Here is a 19,364-nt window from a genome sequence, read left to right as displayed (position 1 = left end):
CCCTTCCCACCCACCTGGATTCACTAGTCAGCTTCTAGGTATCCTCCTTCCCTTCCACCCGCCTTTTTATTCTGGCATCTTCCCCCTTAATTTCCAGTCCTAAAGAAGAATCTCGGCCCAAAACATCAACAGTTTATTCAAGTCAAGTCAAGTTTATTGTAATTTAAGTATGTTTATGTATATGTGTATCAGGGGTCCTCAACCTTTTTTGCACTGTGGACCAGTTTAATATTGACAATATTCTTGCGGACCGGCCGATGGGGATGGGGGGGTTGTTAATCATGACCAGAATATAGATGAGAAGTCAACTGGAAGTCACTTCCAAGTGGCAAATACACTCAATTTTGTTTCTAAAAGGGTTTAGCTAACGAATTTAATATTAAACACACAGTGCGTATTTTCCTCGCATGAATATAGTGATAAGTCAATTATACATCACTTAAAAGTCAATAGCATCATAGCATTTTAAGTAACATTTGGATATTAAACACAGTGCATATTTTCCTCGTATGAACATATAAAATCATTGCAGCACACCATTATCGCTGAATCGGTGGGAGCACTGGGCAAGACGGTCCCATCGAGGGGTGATGGGAGACGGTGATACTTGAAGGGGCTTCCTTATGTCCAGTCTATTCCGCAATTTAGCCTTCATTGCATTTATTGCAGATAACCCTGCTTCACAGAGATATGATGTTGGAAATGGAAGCAATGTTTTCAATGTCTTTGTGGCTGTCTCAGGATATTCAGCCTTTACTTTGATCCAGAATGCCGGCAGAGATGTTATGTCAAACATACTTTACAGCCCACCGTAATTTGCAAGCTTGAGGAGTTGATCTTCTTCCCGCGCTGACATGGATGATTCACCGGGGACATTCACAGGTGGGTCACGGACCCATTCCTTTGCACATCTTCGGTCATTTACGGTTGGGAAGTAACGCTCAAATTCTGTCGACAGCGAAGTTAGGTGATCGCGCACCAGCTGTGAGGAGGAGGGTGCAGCCTCAGTCTCTCCCAAAATCCCAGCTAATGTTGGGAACATGTCAAATATGCCCCTGTCCACTTGCCGTCCCCACAGTTCCAGTTTGGCTTTGAAAGCAGACACTTTCTCTGCCAACTTGAAGATAGTTGTCATTCTCCCCTGAAGTGACAAATTGAGTTCATTGAGCAGGTTGAAGATGTCACACAGATAAGCCAGTTTTGCTATCCACTCCTTGTCACCTGGTGACTCGTTAAGCCGCTCCAACAGCTGTTCTTCGATGTCCTCCGCTATGTCATCGATTCTCCTTAAAACTGTGGTAGCTGAAAGAGAAACCTGTGACATCTTGTTAGCGGCAGCTTCTCCCAGCAGTTCACGGCACATGGCCTTGGCAGCAGGCAGAATCAATTCTTCACAAACAGTGAAAGGCTTCTTAGCCTTAGCGATACGGCTCGCCACTAAGTACGATGCTCTCAGAGCTGCAGCATTTGTGGAGGTGGAGGCTCTCAGCACTTGCTTCTGTCCTGCTTGCTCATGTTTTTTCTGGTCAAAAAACTCAATGGGTTTGTCTTTAAGTGCAGGGTGCTTGGACTTGAGGTGCTGAAGCAGTTTTGAGGGCTTCATTGCCTCATTAGACAGCTTGTCTCCACATATCACACACAGGGGGGCTTGGAGCATGCAAGTCACTGGTCGCATTAAAGCCATATTTTATGTACGATTTGTCGCATTTTCTGTTGAAGGAAGCTTTCTTTTTTTTTGCAGACTCGGCCTCAGCTGTCGCTGCGTTATCGTCATCATTAGGCCTTTTATGTCCCTACCACCTCTTCCAAAGAAACTCTCAAGCGACGTTTGTTTTTTACTCATCGAGTAGTTGTAGGTTTATGACTGACTGATGACCTCGCGTGCATTCAAGTTCAACAGTGGGCATGACAAGGAATGAGGAAAGGTGCAGCTGAGTCATATTGTTTCATATAACCAAATTATGTCGTTCCCTTGCACATGCTTTGCAGACCAGTGGTTGGGGACCACTGATGTATATAACCATATCATGCCTATAGAAACGTGACAGTGTTCCTCTAAACCAGGGTGTAAAGTGCAGTAGTACACATAACACATATAACATGATAACTTATGAAGGATAAAATCTACAGATGAATCATACATAAACAACAAACTAAAGTGTATTAATATTAAATATTGTACAGGAGCAGATTAACCAGTGACACTCTGAATATAATTTCCATGGACCTGCCTGACTTGCTGAATTCCTCCAGTGTGTTGTGTGGATTGCTTTGGATTTCTAGCATCTGCAGATTTTCTCATGACTATTGTACAATGCTATGCTTTTCCACCGCATCTAACCCAGGGTCAATAGGTTCTAGCCTTTTATCTGATCCTTATCCAATTCACTATTAAGATGAATATTGAGACTAATATTTCTATTCATGCATCTAACTTCTTAGTAGGTGGCATGATCAATGTAAGTTTGCATTATCGACTTTCCTTATGAGGGCAGATATAAGTCAAGCCTATACAATAGGTATATTTTTGAGATATATTAGTACAAAGTGCTCTGGGATAGCTCATTGTCAGCCAAAAGACGCTCTTGACACAAGCTTTGCTGGGAATGTAGAAACATGATTATGATAAATTTTGTATTAATTCTATATTTGTTTTTTTTGTTATAGTCGTAGAGTCATAGAAAAGTAGAGCACGAGAAACAGACTCTTCGGCCCATCTCATTCATGCTGAACCATTCAATCTGCCCACTTCCATTGATTTGCACTAGGACCAAAGCCCTCCATGCCCCTACCATCAATATACCTATCCAAACTGCTCTTAAACTTTGAATCAAGCTCACATGCACCACTTGTGCTAGCAGATTGTTCCACACTCTCATGACCCTCTGAATGAAGAAGTTTCCCTTTAAGCTTTACACCTTTCACCCTTAACCCATGACCTCTGATTGTAATCCCACCCAACCTCAGTGGAAAAAGCCTGCATGCATTTACCCAGTCTATACCACTCATAAGTTTGTATACCACTATCAAATCTCCTCTTAGTCTTCTATGTTCCAAGGAATAAAGTCCAAACCTATTCAATCTTTCCTTATAACTCATGTCCTCCAGACCAGGCAATGTCCTTGTAAATTTTCTCCGTACTCCTTCATGGAAGTTTAAATAGGAGCTGAACCTGACTTCTTCCTGTATTCCTTCATGCCCTGTCTCATCAAGAATCTATTGTCCTCTGCTTTAAATAAAGGCTTGGCCTTCACAGCAGTCTATTGCAGGAATTCCACAGGTTATCACTTTGTGCATCTCAGTAAACTGTTTTTAGTACTTTACATTGAAGAACATGATGACTGCAAGAATATACAGTATATTTTAAGGATTTTATCAGTCAATGTTACAAAGATAGTAGCACAGTTACTGGTCTTCTGCATTTCAATGAAGTTTCTAAATTTAATTAAATGTGATATTTTAACTTTATTTTTAAAAGGAATTACCCAAGTTTATTGATCACTTTATTGCAAACATCAGGCTTAAATAACATGATGGCCATCACCATAGGCAGAAATTTATTGAGGCACATCAAAATTCAACTCTGTATATACCACCAAACATCACTTAAAACCATTCAAGCATAAAATAACTGTACTTACCATTACGGTTTTTAACAGAAAATCACTTGTTTGTCCTGTTTCGACATTGTAGCGAATAACATTGCCATTATTGCTTTTATGTAAGTATTCATTATCTAAAACATTAGTGTAACAATGAAAAAATTAAAAGCATGAATATATATGCATATATATCAAATATTTTTATCTTTGAAGTTCCTTTCAGAAAAGGGATCCTTTCTAAGATATAGATTTTTAATTCTTCAGTGAAGGTCAATAGTAATCTTATCCCAGTATAAACTCTTCTCCATTTATGTTTTGGGTTCTGAGAATACCTGAGAAGATAAGCATTTACAGTATGTCTCCAATCATCTTTATGTTGGAGATAGTGAGCCATCTTCTTGAATTGCTGCTGTCTCTCTGTCCTGATATCCACCCAGTGTTGCTCACCATAAGACCTTGGGGCAGAGTTAAACTATTCAGCCCATTGAGTCTGCTCTGCCATTCCATCATGGCCGATATATTATCCCTCGCAATCCCATGCTCCTGCTTTCTTCCGTAGCCTTTGACACCCTGACTAATCAAGAACCTATCACCTTCCGCTTTAAAGAAATCCAATGATTTAGCCTCCACAGCCATCCATGGTAATGAATTCCACAGATTCAACAACCTCTGGCTAAGGAAATTCCTCTTCATCTCTATTCTAAATAGACATCATTCTATTGTGAGGTTGTGCCATCTGATCCTAGACTCCCCTACTACAGGAAACATCCTCTCCACATCCAATAGGTTTCATTCTTCTAAACTCCAGTGAGTACATCAAACATTCCTGATAAGTTAACCCTTTCATTTCCCGCATCATTCTTGTGAACTTGCTCTTGACCCTCTCCAATGCCAGGAACAATTTTTTCCCAGATAAGAGGCCCGGAGCTGTTCATAATACTCCCAAGTGTGGTCTGACCAATGCCTTACAAAGGCCCAGCAGTACTTCTTTACTTCTATCCTCCTTTTTGAGGAGGCAGTTTCAGGATTAAACCCAACTATGGGGGAAGTAGCAGTGATAAACTTTCAGATCAAATGTCTTGTGCGACTTGGAGATTTCAAATGGGCTGAGGGGTTGTCTAGTTGATTGTGTTTTTACTATTATTCTATATATACTTGTATATGCAAGGACTGGGCCTTAAAGCCACGGTGTTGTCTAGTGAGTGTTGAAGGCTGGTCGACCAATGATATCAATGGACTGGGGGTTCTGGCTACATATATATATATATATATATATATATATATTCACATATTCTGCATTGTTGTATTTCTGCTGACATTTTAGATGGGTTTGCTGACTTGCACGTGTGAGGACTGGGCATCTTGCCGTGGCATCGTGTTGGCAGGTTGTGGGCAATGGGACTCTTATTACCTGATTGTGATCCTGAGTGTGGCTGTTGGTAATGTGTCTTTGCACCTTGACCCCATAGTAACATTGTCTCGTGAGTGAATCCGGTCCAGGAGCCCATGGCTTAGGCCACAGCTGAGGAGTCTGTAATTCAGTGATGAGGTGAGTGAATCCGGTCAGGAGCCTGATGGTTTACGCCAAAGCTGTGGAGTCCATAATTCAGTGATGAGGTGAGTGAATCTGGTCAGGAGCCCTACGGCTGCAGCACAACGACGACTCTGAAACCTGGCGGTGTGGATGAAAGACTCCTGCATTACCCAGCCTAATCCCAAAATGGCGCTGGCGATCTATGGCGATGTTTAGTTGGCAGCTCACAAAACAACCAGCTGTTATACTAACAAGCATAGTTCCGTATTTCAGTTTCTCCAAGACAGTATTTTGTTATTCTCAGTGCAGCTCCTGACAATCCTTCTGTATTCTCACTGAGCCGCAGTTCATTCTGAGACACTATGGTAATGATAGACTGAGGGTCATGAAGTTACAGATTGTGATACTGTACATTCTTGTTACTGATGACGTTTCAAGGGACCTCATAGATACCTAGTTTTAATCTGCCAGATTTCTTCTGAGTGTAACACACTTGTAGTGTAACACAACGTGATGGAGAATTGTAGCACCATTGTGGCAGGACAAAGATTGTTCATTGTCATTTCTATTAAAGCTAAGGACAGATGCAGCTGCCACAGGAAGGCTGGTAAGGATGAGATTAAGTAGTTTTATTCCTTATGTTTTTCACTCATTACCTGCTGTTAACCCAGTCTGGCAACAGGATTGCAGCTCAGTCAATGGTGGTGCTTTCAATCCAATCCACTCCTGAATTATTGACACAGACATTAAAACCAAAAGACATAGGGGCTGAATCAGGTCATTCAGCCCAATGAGTCTGCACTGCTATTTCATCAGGGCTGATCCATTTCCCTCTCAATTCCCATTCTCCTTCCTTCTTCCCATATCCTTTCATGCCCTGACTAATCAGAATGTATCAACCACTGCCAAAATATACCCAATAATCTGCTTCCATAGCCACTTGTGGCAATGAATCCACAGATTCACCACCTGCGGATTAAAGAAATTCTTCCTCATCTCCTTTCTAAATGGACATCCCTTTATTCTGAGGCTCCGCCTTCTGGACTCATCTACTATGAGAACCATCTTCTCCATATCCACTCTATCAAGGCCTTTCAACATTCACTAGGTTCCAATGAGATCCACCCCATTCTTCTAAATACCAGTGAGTCAATGTCCAGGGACATCAAACGCTCCTCATATGATAACCATTCAATTCCCAGAATCATTCTTGTGAACCTTCTCTGAACCCTCTTCAATGTAAGCACAATCTTTTTTTGATATGGGGACCAAAACTGCCTGCAGTCCTCCAAGTGAGTCCCCATCGGTGCATTGTAATGCCACAGCATTACATGCTCGCTTTTAAATTCAGTCGAAATGAATGCAAATACTGCATTTGCTTCCTCACCACTGACTCGGCACACAAGTTAACTTCTTGGAAACCCTGCATGAGGACACCCAAGTCCCTTTCCTTCTCCAATATTTGAATTTTCTCCCAAGTGAGAAAATAGTCTACGCTTCTAGATCTTCTACCAAAGTGCATTCTTCAAAGAGCATACCTTTTCCGACAGTGCATTCCATCTGCCACTTCTTTAGCCATTCTCCTAATCCATCTAAGTTCTTCTGCCACCTCCCTCCTTGTTCAACACTACTTGCTCCTCAACCTATCTTTGTATTGTCCACAAATGTGGTCATAAAGCCGTCAATTCTGTCATATAAATCATTGACAACAATAACCCCCACGGAACACCACTAGTCAATGGCAGCCAATCTGAAAAGGATCCTTTTATTCCCACTCTTTACTTCCTGCCAATCAGTCAATGTTTTATCCATGCAAGTACTTTTCCTGTAATATCATGAGCTCTAATCTTGTCCAGCAGCCTCATGTGTGACACTTTGTTAAAGACCTTCTGAAAGTCCAAGAACACAACATGCACCAATTCTTCTTTGTCCACTCTGCTTGTTATTTCCTCAAAGAATTCTAACATATTCATCAGGCAACATTTTCCCTTAAGGGAATGATACTGACTTTAGCCTATTTTGCCATGTGTCTCTAAGTACCCTGAGAGCTTAGCCTAAACAATCAACTCCATCATATTCCTAGCCACTGAGATCAGGATAAGTGGCCTATAATTTCCTTTCTTCTGCTTCCCTCCCCTTCATGAAAAGCGGAATGACGTTTACAATTTCCCAGTCCTCCCGAACCATACAAGCATCTACTGATTCTTGGAAGATTACTGATGTCTCCACAATCTCTGCAGCTATCTCTTTCAGAACCCTGTGGTGTACTTCATCTGGACCAGGTGACTGACCTATCTTCAGACACAAACAAGAGAAAATCTGCAGATGCTGGAAAACCAAGCAACATACACAAAATGCTGGAGGAAATCAGCAGGCCAGGCAGCATCTAGGAAAAGAGTACAGTCGACATTTCAGCCCAAAGCATCAACCGTACTTTATTCCTAGATGTTGCTTGGCCTGCTGGGTTTTTCCAGCATTTTGTGTGTGTTCCTACCTTCAGACATCTCAGCTTTCCAAAACCTTCTCCCTAGTAATAGCAATTGTGCTCACTTCTGTTCCCTGACACTTTTGAACTTCCAGCATATACTGCTAGTGTCCTCCACAGTGAAGACTGATGCAAAACACTTGTTCAATTCATCTGCCATTTCCTTGTTCTCAATTACTACCTCTGCAGCAACATTTTCCAGTGGCCTAATATCTACCCTCAACTCTATTATTCTTTATACATCTGAAGAAACTATTGGTATACTCGTTGTTATTATTGGGCAGCTTACCTTCACATTTTATCTTATTCCTCCTTACGGCATATTTAGTTGCCTTCTGTTGGTTTTTAAAAGATTTTCCATCCTCTAACTTTTCAATATTTTTTCTTCTATTATTTTCCCCTCTCTTTTTCTTCCATGATGTCTTTGACTTCCCTTGTCAGCCACTGATGCAGCATCCTGCCTTTAGAATACTACTTCTTCTTTGGGGTGTATCTACCCTGCACTTTGCAGATTACTTCCAGAAACTCCTGCCTTACTGTTCTGCTGTCACTCCTGCTAGTGTCCCCTTCCAGTCAACATTGGCCAGCTCATCTCTCATGCCTCTGTAATTCCCTTTACTCCACTGTAATACTGTTACATCTGACTTTAGTTCCTCCTTTTAAATTGCAGTGTGAATTCTATCATACTGTACTATCTGCCTCCTAAGGAGTCCTGTAACTTAAGCTCCTTATTCAAATCCTGATCATTACACAACACCAAATTCAGAATAACCTTTCCCTGAGTGGGCTCAACCACAAGCTACTCTAAAAAGCCTTTTCATAGACATTCTACAAATTCTCTCTCTTGAGATCCAGCACCAACCTGATTTTCCCAATCTACCTGCATATTGAAACGCCCTATGACTACCCTTTTCTATCTTCCATTGTAACATGTACCTCACATTCTGGCTACTGTTCAGAGTCCTGTATATATTTCCCATCAGGGTCTTTTTGCCTTGCAATTTCTTAACTCTGCCCACAAGATTCACCATCTTCCGATCCTCTTTCTAAGGATTTGATTTATCACCAACAGAACCACAACCCCCCCTCCGCATACCCACCTGTACTTTTGATACAATGTGTGTCCTTGGATGTTAAGCTTGCTACAATGATTTTCTTTCAGCCATGATTCAGAGATATCCAAAATGTTATACTTATCAAGTTCATCTAAAAGTTAATCTACTGTATTCAGTATACTGAGTGCATTCAAATAAAATACCTTCAGTCCTATATTCATCATCCCTGTTGATGTTGTCCCCCTGTTACACTGCAGCTTGTTACACTTCAGCTCATCTCACTGACTACAATTTTGCCCATTCATCTGCCTGTTCTTCCTGACCGTCTCACTACACACTGCCCCTGCTTGTGTATCAACTGCCCCATCCTCAGCCCTATCACTCCAGTCCCCATCCCCCAGCCAAATTGGTTTCAAACCTCCCTAACAGCTCCAGCAAACCTGCCTGCAAGGATGTTGGTCCCCCCTCGGGTTCAGGTCTAGCCTGTTACAGGTCGTACCTTCCCCAGAAGAGTTCCCAACGATCCAGAAATGTGAACCCCTGCCCCCTGAACCAGTTCCTCAGCCATGAGTTCATTAGTCAAAATGTCCTATACTTACCCTCACCAGTGCATGGCACAGGCAGCAATCCAGAGAATACTACCTTGGAGGTTCTACTTTTCTGCTTTCTAACTCCTTAAATTCTCTCTTTAGGTCTTCATCCCTTTTCCTACCCGTGTTACTGATACCAGTACGTACAAAGACCTGGAGCTGCTCATCCTCCCCCTTTAGAAAGCCGTGGACCCAATCCATGGTGTCCTTAGCCCTGGTACCTGGGAGGCAGCATATCACCCAGGAGTCTCTTTCATATTCAAAGAATCTTGTGTCTACTCTTCTAAATATGGGATCACCTATCAGTACTGCAGTCTTGTTCTCCCACTTCCCTCCTGAACCACAGTGCCATATTCAATGCTAGAGATCTGGTCACTGCAGCTCTCCCCTGGTATGCTGTCTCCCTCAACAGTATCTAAAGTGGTTTACTATCTTTTGAGCGGGACAACCTACCAAGCAGCTGCCCATTTCCTTTCCCTCTCCTGACAGTCACAAGAGTCCCTCATTCAGAGTGTATTCTGTGAATTGGTTACTTCCATTACACCGACCATGTGTAAAAAGAGGAGGAGTACTCATTCATCAGCTGAAGGAGAATGCAGGGTGGTAATCAGGAGATCTCCCTGTTCATGTTTGACAATGCCAAGAAACCACATGAGGTCTGGAATCAATGTTGAAGACACCAAGAATTGCTGCCACCTTCCCTTATGTGACCATGCTGACACCTCCTGTAGGTGTACTCTTCAAGTGGGACCTGATATTCTTTGAATTACACTGAAGGAGCCTCATTCATCAGAACTAGAAGTACTGGTACATTAAAACTAGGATCTAACAGGGTAAAGCTTAGCAACAAGAAGGGGAAAGTCACTCTAGTGGGACTGCCTTATAGAGGTTCTTCATAGTCCCCATAGTCAGCAGGAGTTTGAAGAGCAGGTGTGTAGAAAAATTGCTCATAGTTGTTTAAATAATAAGATTACATTAGTGGGAGATTTCAGTTTTCCCAGTATTGACTATAGAATGCAGAATGTTAAGAACATGAAGGATGTAAAATTTATGAAATGTGTCCACAAAAGTTTCTGGGTGGCCCTACTTGGGAGGATCCAATACTGGACCTCTTCTTAGGAAACATGGCAGGGTAAGTAACTGAAGAGGCAGTCAGTGACCACTTTGACTCCTGAGGCCATAATTCTATTACTTTTAAGATAATGATGGAAAAAGATAAGGCAGGTCTTACGGATAGTGTTTCAATCTGGAACATGGCTAATTTTGGAAAAATTTGGCAGGATCTAGCAAATGTTGATTAGGTGAACCAGTTGTAGGGAAATGAACGAGTGAGAGGCTTTTAAGAAATGTCATGTCAAGTGTATGGGAGCTTAATGTTCCTTTCAGGGTGATGGATAAACAAATTAAGGAACCTTGGCTGATGAGGAAACTGGCCAAGGAAGAGAAGGAAACATTTTATTGATTTCAGAAGGTTGTGGTCAAGTGAATCCCTTGATACCTATAAAAAGATAAAAAATACTCCAAAAAGGGAAATGAGAAGGACAAAGAGGCAGTATGACATGCAAAATCCCAAGAGGTTCAATAGCTATATCATGTGTAAAAGGATGATTAGAGAGAGAGAGTAGGCCCACTTAAAGATCAGCAGATGAATATTTTCCTCTTTTCAGAGGAAAATATTATAGTTGTTCGAGAGATGAGGGTAACAAGGAGAGATGTTCTGGAGGACAGTCATATTATGTGCGAGGAAATACCTGCAGCTTTACAGTGCATTAGGATCATAAGACATATGGTAGGGTGCCTCACCTGAGGGTGCTTAACAAGATAAAATCTTATGGTGTTACAAGAAAAATACTGGCATGGATAGTGGAATGGCTGACAGGCAGGAGACAGTGACGGGCCATAAAGGGGGCCTTTTCTGGTTGACTGCCAGTGACTAGTGGTGTTCCTCAGGGGTCAGTATTGTGACTGCTACTTCTCACATTGTTTGTCAATGATTTAGATAGTGAAGTTGAAGCCTATGTGGCAAAGTTTGCTGTTGATACAAAGATAGGTAGAGGGGTAGGGAGTGCTGAGGAGGCACTGTGATTGCAGCAGGACTAAGACAAATTGGAAGAATGGGCTAAAAAAGGGTAGATGGAATACAGTGTCGGGAAGTGTATGATAATGTATTTTGGTAAAAGGAACAATCGTGCAGATTATTATCTCGATGGGGAGAAAATTCAAACATCAGAGGTGCAATGGAACTTGGAACTCCTTGTGCAAGGCTTCCAGGAGGTTAATTCACAGGCTGAGTCTGAGGGAAAGAAGGCAGATGCAATGTTGGCGTTTATTTCAAGGGGAGTAGAATATAAAAACAAAGAGATAATACTGCAGATTTACAAGACACTAGTCAAGCCACACTTGGAGTACTGTCAACAGTTTTGGGTCTCTTAGCTCAGAAAGGATGTATTGTCATTGGAGAGAGTCCAGAGGAGGTTCATGACGATGATTCCAGGAAGGAACAGGTTAACATAGGCAGAACGTTTGGCAGCTTTGGGCCTGTACTCACTGGAATTTAGAAGAATGTGTTGGGAACTCATCGAAACCTACTAAGTATTGAAAGGACTAGATAAGGTGGACGTCGAGAGGATGTTTCCTCTGCTGGGGTTATCCAGAACTAGAAGGCACAGCCTCAAAATTGAGGGGTGACCTTTTAGAACAGAAGTAAGGGGGAATTTTTTAGCCAAGGAGTGGTGAATCTGCGGAATGATCTGTCACAGACTGTGGTGGAGGCCAAATCCATGGGTATATTCAAAGCGGAAGTTGATAAATTCCGGATTGGTCAGGGCATCAAGGGATATGGTGAGAGGGCAGGTGTATGGGGTTGAATGGGATCCAGGAACAGCTATGATGAAAAGGTGGAGTAGACTCATTGGGCTGAATGGCCTAATTCTGCTCCTATGTTTTATTGCCATTCCATGATGGCTGATTTATTATCCCTCTCAACACCATTCTGCTGCATTCTCCCTAAAATCTTTGATGCCCTGAATATGAATATGAATATGTTAACCTCCAATTTAAATATACTCAATAACTTGACCTCTGCAGCACAGCCATTTGTGGCAATAAATTCTACAGATTCATCAGCTTCTGGCTAAAGAAACTCCTTCTCATCTCTGTTCTAATCAAGGTCCCTCTATTCTGAGGCTGTGCCCTTTGGTCCTAGAGTCAACCACTATAGGAAACATCCTCTTCCCATCCACTCTGTCGAGGTGCTTTAAAATCCAATAGGCTTCAATGAGATCCACCCTCATTCATCTAAATTCCAGTAAGAACATGCCCACAGACATCAAATGCTCCTTTTACGAATAACCCTTTCATTTCCGGAATCATTCTCATGAACTTTCTCTGAACCTTCGCCAATGTTGGCACATCGTTTCTTAGATAAGGTCCCTTAAACTGCTCACAACACTCCAAGTGTGGTATGACCAATGCCTTGTAATGCTTTTTATCTATCTTTGCTCTTACATTCTAGCTGTCTTGAAATGAATGCTAACACTGCATTTGCTTTCCTTATCACTGCAAGTTAACCTTTATAGAACCCTGCACAAGGACTTTGTACCTCTGATTTTCAATTTTTTTTTCAATCCGTTACTTCTTTGCCTGATCTCCCAACCTGTTCAATACCTTCTGCAGACTCCCTGCTTCCTCAACACTGCCCCTCTACCTTTCTTTGTATCACCTACAAATCTGGCCACAAATCCATTGCTCCATTATCCAAATCATTGATGTATCATATGAAAAGAAGTGGTCCCAATTCCGACCCCTGCTGAACACCCGTCACCGGCAGCCAAGCGGAATAGGCCCCCTTTATTCCCATTCTGCCTTCTGTCAGTCAGCCAACCTTCTATCCATGCTAGTATCTTTCCTGTAACACCATACACTCTCATCCTCAGCCTCATGTGTGGCAGCTTGTCAGAGGCCTTGTGAAAATCCAAGTAAATAACACCCACTGGCTCTCTGCGTCCATCCTGCTTGTTATTTCCTTGAGAAATTCAACAGAGCTGTCAAGCAAGTTTTCCCCTTAAGGATACATTATGACTTTGTGCTACTTTATCATATACTTCCAAGTACTGTGAAACCTCACCCTTAATAATGGACTCCAACATTTTCCCAACCACTGAAGCCAGTCTAATTTCCTTTCTTATGCCTTCATCCCTTCATAGAATTCAGTGACATTCGCAATTCTCCTGTCCTCCAAAAATATTCTAGAACCTAGTGATTTTTGAAAGATTATTATAATGCTTCCACAATCCCTTCAGGTATCTCTTTTAGAACCTCGAGATGTATTTCCATCTAGTCCAGGTGATGTGTCTACCTTCAGACTTTTCAGCTTCCCAAGAACCTTCTCCGTTGTAATCACAAATACACTCACTTGTGAACTTCCTGATCCTCTGGAATTTCTGGCATCCTGCTAATGTTTTCCACAGTGAAGATTGATACAAAATACTTTTTCAGTTTGTCTGTCATTTCTTTCCCCCATTACAACTCTCCAGCGCCATTTTCCAGCAGTCTGATATCCACTCTTACCTCTTTAAATATCTGAAAAAAATTGACATCCTCTTTTATATTACTGGCTAGCTTACCTTCATATTTCATCTTTTCTCTCCTTATGGCTTTCCTCGTTTCCTTCTGTTGGTTTTTAAGCTTCCTTTTCCTCTAATGTCCCACTATTTTTTGTTATATTATATGCCCTCTCTTTTGCTATTATGCTCTTTTTGACTTCCCTCATGAGCTATGGACATCTCAACTTCCTTCAGAATATCTCTTCATCTTTGTAATGCATTTATCCCAGGGGTGGGCAAACTTTTTGACTTGTGGGCCACAAAGGGTTCTAAAATTTGACAGGGGGGCCGGACCAGGAGCAGACGGATGGAGTGTTTTGGTAATACACCTCATAAGAGAAAATAAAATATCATGGGATATGTAGAAAACATGTGCTTTAATTTCAATTGAAAATGAACAAATGTATTACAACAAAATATCTGTCTTTGAAGTCCCATGGAATTTAGCTATATATAGAAAGGACTTTTAAAACACTGAAAATTAAATGAGTAAAATACAGCTTTTTTTAATAGTAACAGTTATTATTTTAAAGCACTGAAAATTCTGTTATCCTTCAAGATATTATCATCATCACTCTCCTCCTGACTGTCTTTATTTCAAAAACGGTAGGAGATGCAGGTCTACTTGTCCTGCTCCTTCTTATTCAATTGTCCCCGTGCCAAAACTCAACAACGACCAGCACAAGGACAGAACAGTGACAGCGCGCCAGTATGCAGAGCACGTTATTTGATCTGGAGCACATTTTTTTATTTTGAGAACGTACGTGCACCTGCGCACTACTCATGTCCATCACTTAACAGAAATGACATGTAACATGTAAGGCTTATTGAAAAAAATATTTTCAAATGCATTTTTTACATAACACAACGAAGAAACTTATTTTTAATTTCAGTGGGAACAGTGTTGTTGGTCTCCCTTTTTAGCCAGCGCATCAAAGTCTGGATTTAGTTTTGTTGTGGCGATTCTCAGGATGGATCTGAGGTGTTGGTCAGTTAACTTGGATCTGTGGCTGGCTTTGTTGATGTTCATGATGCTGAACGCCTGTTCACACAAATAGGTCGAGCCGAACAAAGAGTAAAGCGCAAATGTGGAGTAATACGCTGCACCCCAACAAAGGTCAATGTATATAGAGTGCATCATCTATTGGGAAAATGCCAGAATTGCGAGGAAAAAACGTTAACAAGGTTTATTAATATAATTTCATCAAGTTCTGCGGGCCGGATTAAAAAGCTTAACGGGCCGCATATGGCCCGCGGGCCGTAGTTTGCCCATGCCTGCTCTATCCTTTCAAATTGCCCCCAGAACCACCAACTATTGCTGTTTTGTTCTCTTTCCTGATTATATCTCCTTCCAATCAACTTTGACCAGTTCCTTTCTCATGCTTCTGTAATTCCTTTTATTCTACTGTAATACTGATACATCAAACTTTATCTCCTCACTCTCAAACTGCAGGGTGAATTCTATCATATTATAATCACTTCCTCATAAGGGTTCCTTTACTTTAAGATCCTGAATCAACTCTGGCTTATTACATAACACCCAGTCCAGAATTGCCTTTCCTCTAGTTGGCTCAACCACAAACTCCTGCAAAAACCCTTCTTATAGGCCTTTACAAATTTCCTCTCTTGGGATCCAACACCAATCTGATCATCCCAATTGACCTGCATACTGAAATCCTCCAATACTAGCAAGATACTAGATTTTTAACATTGCCCTTTTTACATGCCTTTTCTATCACCCGTTGTAATTTATTTCCCTGGCTACCATATAGAGGCCTGCATATAACTCTCATCAAGGTCTTTTTACCCTTGAAGTTCCTTAACTCTATTCACAATTCTACATCTTCCAATTCTATGTCATATTTTTCTAAGGATTTGATTTGATTTTTAATCAACAGAACCTCCCCATCCCTCTGCATTACTGCATGTCCTTTCGATACAAGGTATATCCTTGGATGTTAAGCTCCCAACTATAATCTTCTTTCAGCCATGACTCAGTGATGCCCAAAAAGTCATACCTGCTAATCTCTCAATGCACTCTCATTCCATGTACTGTGTACATTCAAATATTTCACCTTCAGTCCCACATCCATCACCCTTTTTGATTTTTTATCATGTTGTTCTTGATCTCATTTCACTGAGTGCGACTGTGCCCTATTATCTGTGTGTACTTTTCACAGACTCACTACACACTACATCAACTTGTTTACCAACTGCCCTATCCTCAGCTTTATTACTCGGTTTCCCATCCCCCTATTAGATTAGTTTAAATACTCCCCAACAGTTCTAAGGTGAATAAATCCTCAGGACCTGAATGAGTGCATCCTTGGACTTTGTATGGGGCTAGAGAAGAGATAGTGGAGATATTTGCTTCATTTCATGAGGTTACTGAAGACTGGAGGGTGATTAATATTGTTCCTTTGGTTAAGGGCAGCAAGAACAATCCAAGGCACAACAGGTTTGTCAACTTGACATCCATAGTGGAAAATTTGTGGAGCAAATTCTGAGGGACAGGATCTACCAGCATTTGGGTAGTCCAATTAGAAGTCAGCATAGCTATGTGCACAGAAAGCCATTCCTGGCAAATCTTCTGGATTTTTTGAAATGATAATCAAAAAAAAAAAGATGAGAGTAGGTCAGTGGATGGTGTATATTTGGATTTCAACAAGTTCTCACATGATAGTTTGGTCTGGGAGATAAGATCTCATGGCATGCAGGGAATTATAGCGAGATATATTCAAAATTGGCATGAAGGTGGGAACCGGAGGGTGGTGGTCGATGGCAAATTCTCCACCTGGAGACTTGTGACTAGTGATGTGCATTAGGGGTTCAGAGTGTAGTCATGTTTGCCATGCTTCTCAATGGGACATCGCAAACTGGCCCAAATGTTTTCACAATGTACACATTGAATAGAAAACAAATCTGGAATTTTTTCTAATATAAATGGCTCATAAGCATTTTGTGCTATCTAGCTAATGAGGTAGGAGTTCAGGATTCAAGTCAATTCTTTTATTTATTGAACTATTTGAGCAAAATGAGATCAGGAACAAAAGCAGGAGTATGCTATTTGTGCCTGAACTAACTTAGGATCAGATTAGATTATGTTGATAATTCCCTTAAAACTTAAAGCTATGGTCGTATTATATCTGTTTATTTCACTTTGTTTTTAACTAACATATTTTTGGCTTTATTTTCATTATCCCATTTTAAAGCACTTTGAATGACATAGTATAAAAAGTGCTCTAGAAATAAACTTATGTCATTAGCTGCTAAATGTCATGCTGGAAGTTTAAATAGAAAGTTACAAGTTCCCAATTATTGACGTGTTCCATCCCTGATTACTCTTTGTAGCCCTAACTGCTCATAAGTTGGAAACAAACAAAAACACTGTGCGCAAGAAGATCACAGACACTGTTTGGAGAGCAGACATGAGAAAATCTGCAGACATTTGAAATCCAGGCAACACATACAAAATGCTGGAGGAACTCAGCTGTTCAGGCATCATCCATGGAAAAGATTAAACAGTTAATGTTTGGGGTCAAGAACCTGCTTCAGGATTTACGGTGAGGTCTATCTGTCAATAATCACCAGAATTACAAATAAAGGTGGAGGGGCAGGTAGCGTTGAGGAAGCAGAGAGACTACAGAGGACTTTGATTAGGAGAATTGGCAATGTGGCAGATGGAATATAGTGTCGGGAAGCATATAGTCATGCACTTTAGTAGAAGAAGTAAAAATGCAGTCTATTTCCTAAAAGGAGAGGAAGTTCAAAAATCTGAGGTGCAAAGGGACTTGGGAGTCCTTGTCAGGATTCCCAAAAGGTTAATTTGCAGGTTGAGTCTGGGGACAGGAAGGCAAATACGATGTTAGCATTCATTTTGAGAGGACTAGAATATAAAAGCAAGGATGTAATCAAGGTTTTATAAAGCACTGCTGAGGGCTCACTTGGAATATTGTGAGTAGTTTTGGGTCCCTTATCTAAGAAAGGATGTGCTGTCACTGGAGACGGCTCAAAGGAGGTTCAGGACAATTATTAAGGGATTGAAATGCTTTTCATATGAGGAGTGTTTGATGGCTCTGAGCTTGTATTCACTGGAATTCTGAAGAATGGAGTGGGGGGAGGGGTTCTCTGAAACTTATCGAATGTTGAAGGGCCTCGAAAGAGTGGATGTGGATTGGAGGTTTCCTACGGTTGGGGGCATCTAAGACCAGAGGACACAACCTCAGCAGAGAGGAACATCCATTTTGAACACAGATAAGGAGGAACTTCTCTAGCCAGTGAGTGGTGAATCTGTGGAACTTTTTGCCACAGGCAGCTGAGGAGGCCAAGTCATTGGGTATACTTAAGGCAGAGGATGACAGATTCTGGATTTGTCGGGGCATGAAGGGATATGGGGAGAAGACAGGAGATTGGGGCTGAGAGGGAATTGGATAATGCCATAATGACATGGCAGAGCAGACTCGATGCGCCAAATGAGCTAATTCTGTTCCTCTTTCATATGGTCTTATTTGAGCAGTGGGCCCACCCTCCCTACCAACAAGGAGATACTCGCAGGGAACAATGTAGTTTTAAACTCATTTTATTTTTTGTGAAATTCAGACAAGTTGTTCTTGACATAGACTCAAAAGTCAAAGAGGATTTATAACATATAAAGAATTTACAAATTACACAAGATTACTAAATGACAAATGATTTCCAAATGCCGGGGCAATTCTTACAAACCTAAAAGACATACCAACAAGTTACATATGCCCCATTCCAACATGTCAGTCTATGGCCTCATCTACTGCTGTGAAGAGAGCATACTCAGGTTGAAGGAGCAACACCTTATACTTCGTCTGGGTAGTCTCCAACCTGATGGCATAGTCATTGATTTCTTGAACTTCTGGTAATTGTGCTCCCTCCTTCGCCTTCACCATTCCCCATTACTATTTCCCTCTCTCACCTTATCTCTTTACCTGCCCATCACCTTTCTTCCATGGCCTCTGTCCTCTCCTATCAGATTCCCCCATCTCCAACCCATTAGTTCTGTCACTAATCAGCTTCCCAGCTCTTTACTTCACCCCTGCCCCTCTCCCAGTTTCACCTATCACCTACCATGTACCCATTCCTCTCCTCCCCCTGATGTCTTACTCTGACTTCTAACTCTTCCTTCCAGTCCTGCTGAAGGGTCTCAGCCTGGAGTGTCAGCTGATAACTCTTTTCCATAGATGCTGCCTGGCCTGCTGAGTTCCTCCAGAATTTTGAGTGTATTACCTTGATTTCCAGCATCTGCAAAATTTCTCTTGTTTGTAGTTACACACAAACAAGTTGTCCACTCTAGAAACCATAGACTGTGTCTTCTTTCTGTTATTTCTACCAATCCTGACTGCTTTCTTTCACTTATACTGTTTTGCTGTTAATTGACATCATCTGCATATGATGTTTTTTCTGTTTCATTTATCAGGTGAATGCAATGTTTATTTAGGCCAACATGTTTCTCTTGATTTGATCA

General features: G+C 41.3%; 1 protein-coding gene across 2 annotated transcripts in view; it reads right to left on the bottom strand.

Annotated features, from left to right (window-relative positions):
* LOC132392507 (dipeptidyl peptidase 4-like) overlaps nt 1-19,364 on the bottom strand; it is a 206,413-nt gene that overhangs the window by 104,088 nt on the left and 82,961 nt on the right. For both annotated transcript variants that reach the window (XM_059966451.1, XM_059966452.1), the window contains one exon: nt 3,642-3,736. In XM_059966451.1, coding sequence (XP_059822434.1) covers nt 3,642-3,736 — 95 coding nt within the window. The remainder of the gene's footprint in view (nt 1-3,641; nt 3,737-19,364) is intronic.

Source organism: Hypanus sabinus, chromosome 4, assembly GCF_030144855.1.
Source record: "Hypanus sabinus isolate sHypSab1 chromosome 4, sHypSab1.hap1, whole genome shotgun sequence".
NCBI lineage: Eukaryota > Metazoa > Chordata > Chondrichthyes > Myliobatiformes > Dasyatidae > Hypanus > Hypanus sabinus.
The sequence above is the reverse complement of the archived record's forward strand: the minus strand, read 5'-3'. Positions and strand labels throughout refer to the sequence as shown.